The sequence below is a fragment of the Helianthus annuus genome, chromosome 10 (genome assembly GCF_002127325.2).
Source record: "Helianthus annuus cultivar XRQ/B chromosome 10, HanXRQr2.0-SUNRISE, whole genome shotgun sequence".
Lineage (NCBI taxonomy): Eukaryota > Viridiplantae > Streptophyta > Magnoliopsida > Asterales > Asteraceae > Helianthus > Helianthus annuus.
Window position 1 is genome coordinate 128,880,539 of NC_035442.2, and position 8,383 is coordinate 128,888,921.

General features: G+C 41.2%; 1 protein-coding gene across 1 annotated transcript; it reads left to right on the forward strand.

The window, feature by feature from the left end:
• Nucleotides 1-616: 616 nt before the first annotated feature.
• Nucleotides 617-979, forward strand: LOC110881149 (uncharacterized mitochondrial protein AtMg00820-like). Its single transcript, XM_022129505.1, has one exon. It carries the CDS (start codon nucleotides 617-619, stop codon nucleotides 977-979), a length of 363 nt encoding a protein of 120 aa, XP_021985197.1.
• The last annotated feature ends 7,404 nt before the right edge of the window (nucleotides 980-8,383 follow it).

The following is an 8,383-nucleotide window of genomic DNA, read 5'->3' on the forward strand; positions in this document are numbered from 1 at the left end:
CTTGGGCTATTGTCCACAATACAAAGGTTATAAATGCTTTGATCCCGTGTCATCACGTATGTATATCTCAAGGCATGCTCGATTTGATGAGACCTTCTTTCCCTATGTAGGCACCTCATCTACAACTAATATTGCAAATTTATTTCTCTCCAGCTTTGATGAACCCATTTCCTTTACTCCAGTAACATCTCAAAACTCTCCACCAACCACTTCTACCAAAAAGCCTTTGACCACTCCCCATTGTCCCTTGTGCAAACCTACTTTTACACAAAATCCAAACCCATCTCAATCATCACATTCCTCGTCCATTCCTTCTGACCGCACCTCACCCAATTCTATCGACCCCACCTCCTCTATTTCATCCGATCCTATCACACCCGGATCATCACCTCCTACATCCAACCACACATCACCCGAACCCACCTCACCCAATATATCTTCCACTGAAAACCATACTTCTCCACCCTTATCTGAACCATCCTCCATAGCTAATTCCTCCGCATCCGTTGCTCATATATCCCCACCACCACCCACATCCCTGCACCCCATGGTTACACACTCCAAAGTCGGAACGTTTAAGCCAAATCCCAAGCATACATCATACCTTTCCACCTTCATGACCTCATCTCTTCATACCGCTCTCCTCACTCATACCGTTCCGAAGGGCTTTAAGAGTGCTTCAAAACATGCGCACTGGATGGATGCCATGCAAGCCGAGCTCACTGCCCTTCAACGGAACCATACGTGGAATCTTGTGCCACGTCCCTCTTCTACCACTGTCGTTGGCTCTAAATGGGTATTCCGAATAAAATATCACTCCGATGGTTACCTTGATCGCCATAAAGCACAACTCGTTGCTCAAGGCTTCACTCAAATACCGGGTCTCGATTTTAATCACACCTTTAGCCCGGTAGTTAAAGCCTCAACCATTCGCATAGTCCTCTCCTTGGCTGTCACCAACGGATGGACTCTTCGTTAACTCGATGTTAACAATGCATTTCTAAATGGTCATCTTTCAGAAACCGTTTACATGGAGAAACCTCCCGGCTTTATCAATCTGCAATTTCCGACTCATGTTTGTAAACTAAATAAGGCTCTTTACGTTCTCAAACAAGCTCCACGAGCTTGGTTTCAAAGACTTAGTTCCTTCCTTATCTCTTACGGTTTCACTTGCAGTCGAGCGGATCCCTCCCACTTCATTTTTTTTCCCAAGGCGATTCCATAATGTATCTCCTTGTTTACGTGGACGATCTTATTCTCACGGGAAACAAGTCCGCGACCATCACCAACTTCACTCAACATTTACATAAGGAATTCGCCATTAAGGACCTTGGCTCCTTAAATTATTTTCTTGGCCTTGAAGTAATGCACGATACAAAAGGCCTCTTTCTTACCCAAACCAAGTATGCAAACAATATTCTTGATCGCGCCGGCCTCACCAATGCTAAACCCGTTGCCACCCCATTATCCACATCCGACTCATTCACCACCGATGGCACCCCATTTACCGATCCCACTCTTTACCGTTCTCTTGTTGGCGCCCTTCAGTATCTAACCATTACTCGTCCCGACTTGTCCTACGCGGTCAACCAAGCCTGCCAACACCTTCACTCCCCTACCGAAACCCATTTCCAATTGGTTAAGCGAATACTTCGTTATGTCAAGGGAACAATCTCTCATGGGTTACACTATACACAACCCACTACTTCTACAATTTTAGGATATTCGGATGCGGATTGGGCACGGTGCATTGTAACACGTCGGTCTACATACGGTTATTCAATTTTCTTAGGCGGTAATGTCACACCCCGATATTTCCACGTATTACCGGTGGGCCCGGTGGGGAGTACCGTGATGTAGTTGATAACATCATAGTCAAACAACACAATTTAAATGCACAGCGGAAGCAAAAGATAAATATATTACAATCCGATATAAAGTAATATCAAAGTAATACAAACGGAATGTAAAGGATCCACAGGCGGATCAATTAAAAGATAATTGTTCAACAGATTTTAACACCTAAGCTTGCGAGACTCTTTATTGATGCTAGGAGTGGCCAGCCTATTCCGATTAGTACCTGCACTTAGCCTTTTTGGGAAAATACGTCAGTTTACACTGGTAAATACAATTTAACTGACTCATTTTGAAAATGTTTTAGAAAATTGATTTGAATGCACATGGCACAAAACTTTTTATAACTTGGGATAATTATTTGAATATAATACTTGTAAAAGAATTACATGTTTGTTATGCGTTCAGTTGCCCGGTTCATGCCGGGTTAAAGATTAATAGACACACCACATGGTATAATCCCGCGGCGAGTTATTCTCGTAACCGGCGGTTATACTTTATTAATTATAAATGCACTGACGGGTGTACGCCTACACCCGTGTGCTAAGGTCGTGGCCATTCTATGAATGATGCCAAGGATCTTCGGTACATGGTCATTAAAACCCAAGGCGTTAAGCAAACAAAACCAAATTTTTAAACGGGTAATCTTGATAATACTTAACCACCAAATGATTAAGGTCAAATGCCCGACCAAGCGGTATTTTATATACCGTACCCCAAGCCCGTATAAGGGAAAATAAGTTAAAAGTATTTACCAGAGCAAATTTATACAATTTATCCCAGCGGTATACCACCAAGCAAGTACAGATAGCTTTTACTGTGCTCCTAAATCTGGAACAAAGGTTTTTAATAACCTATTAGATTTCTAACGGGTCTTTAATTAAGCCTAAGCTTAGACCGGTTAGTTTTAAAGGAGGATTCGGTTCAAAACGCATGATTATGCGAAGACCGGATTAGAATGTGGTTTAGACCCGACAAGCTTGTATACTTGTGTAATAAGGGTAAACTAAACACATTCTGGATTTTGAGATAAAAATGATAAGGTTTGACCCGTTTCGGCTAATTTATGCAAACTAGTTACATAAGTCGATCCGAACGCGAAAAGTGCGTAACAGGTAACCAAAAGAGTCATGAACAGGTTTCCTAAGTTAATATGCCTAAAATATGCTGTGATATCAGTAGGATACCATCCATTATGCCCAAAACGAGTTTAAGACCAATTTATGCCCCGTAGGGGTATTTCGGTCATTTTAAGGGTTATAAGAGAGTTTAAACATTAATCTGAGTTTCAGGTCTGATATAATCAGTAAAAATACCTAATTTAATAAGTTATAACAGTAGGGTATAGCATATATGTGGAATTTACTACTTATAACCAAACTATGCACCGTAGGGGCATTTTGGTAATTTCACATAAGCTTAAAAGGTCAAAATTAGAGAATCTGAGTTTAAAATTTTCTTTACTGTTAAAATATATAAATTTACTTAAAACATCAGTAGGTATTAAGTTTCATATGTCAAAAATAGTTTTAACTCATACTATGCGCTTAAAACGCGTAAAAGTCGGTTTTAAGCGATCTTCGGGTTAAAATAGGAAATCTGAGTTTTTGATCAGTTTATAAAGTTCAAAATATTTTATTCATGATATAAAATCAGTAGCAAAAAGTTTGGTATCAAAATATTATGTATAACTCATTTTATAGGCAAAAAGGGCAAAACCGACCATTACCGAATTTAAGCTAGAATCCTATGTTATGCTCAGCCTAAAAATAAATAAAAATCTTCAAAAATCCCAAAATATTATTTTATATCAGTAGGTAAAAAGTTTGGTATCAAAAATTGGGTTTAAATAGGGTATACGCTAATTATGTCGTTTAATTAATAAAAAACTTTTCATTTACGCTAATGAGCATAACTCCTAATCTAGACCTCAAACTAATGTCAAATTTTAGGGACAAGTTTATAAATCAGTAATAAAGATTATTGTCCTCTCATATTTTTCAAAATCCTCGCTTTAGGGTCAAAAGGGCATAATGGTCAACATTTAGTCGTTTAACAGAAACATGCATGAACTAGGATTTCTATGGAACCAAGTTGTATAACCTCGGAGGGTTATACTAACCTATAATATGGTCCTAATGGAATCCTAAGGCATATCTAAACTAAGCTAAATCGGGTTAGAACTGAAAGTCTAAGCAAAAGTCAACTTTTACGACTTTCGGTTCCGAACCGAGCCTATACTTAGAATTGTCGGGTTGAACATGCTTAGACATGTTCAACTAATATTTACCAAGTTATTAAAGTGAGAAAACTGATTTTATGGTTTCTTATATTAATAGTTATGAATTTATTTAAAACTAACCTGTTTGACTTTCATTTGACCCGACAATTTAACTAAGAAAACATGGTAATTAGGAGGTGCCCTTAAAAGGGTTTAATACCTTCCTAATTACGATCACGTAGCCATGTCCGTTGCGAACCATGGCTTGACCATGCAACGTCTAACTAATAGTCAAAGCGTTTATCGAAACGTTTTGACTTTTCGGCTTTAAGAGCCAAATAAAATGAACAAAGCAAGGAAGGACACTTACAAAAGGTCCAAGAGGCAGAGGATAAATCAAAAGGAGGTTCCCTTGATCAGGCTCCTCAGATTTGAGTGTTAGAGAGCAAAACCCAAGAATGGTGTGAAATGAAATGAAAGGTGAATGTCACACCCCAACCGATGGCGGAATCATCGGGGCATGGCACTGAGCGAAACAGATTGTCCAGAAGTTTCCATAACAATTATTATTACTATTCAATTTATATAATACGTCCCATACCGTACCTTAAATAGCAAACAAATTATTACAGATAACATCAAGTCAAATATTCTGTTCCAACAACTCAGATTTTAAATATAAAAATTGTTCAAAATGCTTCTAGAGACTCGATCTGCAAGATCTCCAGACAACTATGCTCTAGACGCTTATTCTAAGCTCACCTTCCTAGTAGATAAGCGTCCTAATTGCCTGTCACATACGTTAAAATAAAGTCAATACATAAAATGTAAAGGTGAGCATACAAGTTTGATAATAGCATATAGAGTTCGAAATAGTTTACGCATAACCAGCACGTACACAGAGGAAAACGAGGCATGTTAATTATCGACATGGATCTATCGATACCAATGACTGCGGGTTGACTGCCCGAGGCAGTTCGCAATACATGTTTACCACCGTAATCCATGCAAGTAATTGTCCTTAACAACCCCCGTGTGAATGGGTGCTGAGTCCAAACTATAGTACTATCGTCGTTAAGGCAGGTAGACAACATTCCACGTGTAAACATAACAACAAGCATTCATTTAGTCACATAATACATGCGGTAACAGTTAGCGTTTAAAGTAGTTAAGTAGTGTGTTCGGTTGTGATTTAGAATAAGTAACGTATGTAACACCCAAAAGTTCTAAAGCAAAAAAAGGGTTCGAGTATACTCACAGTGATTGATGGATTGAAGGGAGCACTTGAGAGTAGGGTTAGCCTGAATAGTTCGATAGCATAACGATAAGCAATGCGTAAAAACGTAAACGAGTGTTGGAGGGTCGGACAGCCTGGTCGATCGGACGGTAGGTCCGATCGGACGGCTTGATAGTTCGGTTAACCAGTCCGTTCGGACAGTCTGTCCAGTCGGTCAGTAGGCCGATCGGATGGACTGTTCGAGTGGCTTGTTTCTTCCTTTGAGAAGGATGTGTTTGTATATGATGGTTTAACCTTTTGAGGTTTTCGTTGTAGTTTTTGAAAACAATGGATTATCCTTACCTTTCAGGTCGATCGATCGAACGGACCGTTCGATCGGCCGGCTTAACCGATCAGTTAGGTACTTCAATAACAAGTTCTTATCAGGGTGTCACCTGGTCGGACGGCTCGACCGATCGGGTGGCACTCTAACGTGCTGAACAAGTTGAAAATCGATTAAGTGTTGAAGCATAGTATCTCATGATCCGAAGAGTAATTCAAATCAGACCGTAGTCCGATCGAACAACACTTCGTTCAATACTAGACTTCATGAATTTGTTAAAGTGTGGGGCAATGTGCTAGCCAATCGGTTGGCCTGGTCAGAGCTTTCCAAAAGTGGTAAGCATGACAATGACAGGGGTATTTATAGGCTTCCAGAAGAGGAAAGGATTGGCCGACCGGTCAGGCACCCCGATCGGACAGCCTGTCCGATCGGACAGCAGTCCGATCGGCTGGGCTGTTCGATCGGCTGGGTGCCTGATCGTTCAGCTGCCTGATTCGAGTGTTCGGTGCGACGATTTTTGATATTTCGATTTCGATTGCGATTGATGAGAATACGATAGGGTTTCCTATTCAAATTACTTTTAATCCCAACCACTATATCTAACATACAATCACCTATGTCTCGTGCTGTCTTTTCGCCACCAATTATCATAATTGGATTTCGATTGAGTTTGACTGGGTTTCGAGTTTCGATTCGAGTTTCGATTGATTACCACGCATAACATAAAGTAAACACGCATAAGTAACACATAAGGCACACACACACGTATACTAACACCAGAGTTCGCGTAATTCGAGTCTCGAGTTCGATGATGATTAGATTAGCTCGATTATTGATTAATTTACTTTATCGCATTGTTAGTTCCTATCATTCACAGTCGTTTAGCGTTTCGCATTGTTTTGAACATTCGATTACTTTGATTAATAACACTTACTCCACATAATACAACTAACGTAATCGCAAACATAAAATAGACTAACTATGGTCAAAGGAGTCAATCTTGACTTTGACTTTGACTTTGACATTCGGTAACACGGGGTGTTATAGCCTCCCCTTGTTTAGGGAATTTCGTCCCGAAATTAGGCTGAAAGCTGTACATCACCGTGAATCACGCTGAGAACTTCCTCTCTCTAGACTTTCACTTGAACAACTGTGGGTACTTCGCCTTCGAGTTCCCAAGTGAACTCTGCGCCTCGTTTGCCTTCCCATCGGACTTTCACAATAGGAATGTGCGAGCGTCTGAGTTGCTTGGTTTGGCGATCCATGATTTCGACAGGCTTTTCCACGAAGTGTAGCGTTTCGTTTATTTGAAGGTCATCGAGGGGTACAATTAGATCATGCTCAGCCAGGCATTTTCGGAGGTTTGACACATGGAAAGTCGGGTGGACGTTACTGAGTTCCTCCGGTAGTTCGAGTCTGTAGGCGACTTTTCCGATCCTTTCCAGAATCTTAAAAGGTCCAACATATCGAGGCGCTAGTTTCCCTTTCTTGCCGAATCTGACCACACCCTTCCAAGGTGATACCTTTGGGAGTACCTTGTCGCCAACGTCAAATTCCGGGGGCTTGCGTCTTCTATCAACGTAACTTTTCTGTCTATCCCGGGATTTTGACAAGTTGTCTCGAATCTGGAAGACTTTGTCAGCCGTTTCTTGTAGTAGCTCAGGACCGGTTAATTGCGAGTGACGATCTCGTGCCATACAATAGGCGATCGACATCTCCTTCCATATAGGGCCTCGAATGGTCCCATTTGGATGCTGGTATGATAACTGTTATTGTACGAGAATTCGACTAATGACAGGTATTTGTTCCAATTACCACCGAAGTCTATGACACACGCACGGAGCATGTCTTCAAGAGAGTCAGATCGTTCTTTCAGTCTGTCCGTCGGTTTGAGGATGGAATGCGGTACTTAGGTTAAGCGACGTACCGAGTGCTGCTTGAAACGTTTCCCACAATCACGACGTAAACAGAGCATCACGGTCAGAGATGATGTCACGAGGCGTACCATGATTACAAATGATCTCGTCGGTGTAGATTCGGGCTAATCGTTCTACCTTGTAGTCTTCTCGTATTGGCAAGAAGTGGGCTAATTTGGTCAAACGATCAATGACAACCCAAATGCTGTCGTGACCTGATGACGTGGGTGGAAGCTTGGTTATGAAATCCATAGCTATACTCTCCCACTTCCATATAGGGATTGGCGGTTGTTTGAGTAAGCCAGAGGGCCTTTGATGTTCAGCCTTGACCCTTGCACAAGTCAGGCATCTTCCGACATAGAAAGCGATATCCCTTTTCATACCCGGCCACCAGTACTTGTAACGAAGATCCTGGTACATTTTATCGGCACCGGGATGAATAGAATATCGAGATCTGTGGGCTTCATCCATTAAAATCTTTCGTAACACGGTCCGCTTAGGGATCTAAATTTGATCCAGAAAATAGAAGATCCTATTTGATTTGCTTACAAGCTGAGCTCCATCATGATAGATTCTCTCCTTCTTCAAGGTGCGTTCATTAAAGCAAGCATGTTGGGCTTCGCGGATGAGGGTTTCGAGATCGTGTTGGGCTTGGGTATTACGAATACTGAGCAAATAACTCCATCTGCTGAGCGTGTCGGCAACGACATTTGCCGTACCTGGGTGATAACGAATCTCGCAGTCGTAATCGTTGAGGAGTTCTACCCATCGGCGTTGACGCATATTGAGTTCTCTCTGATTAAAGATGTGTTGTAAACACCTGTGACCGGTGA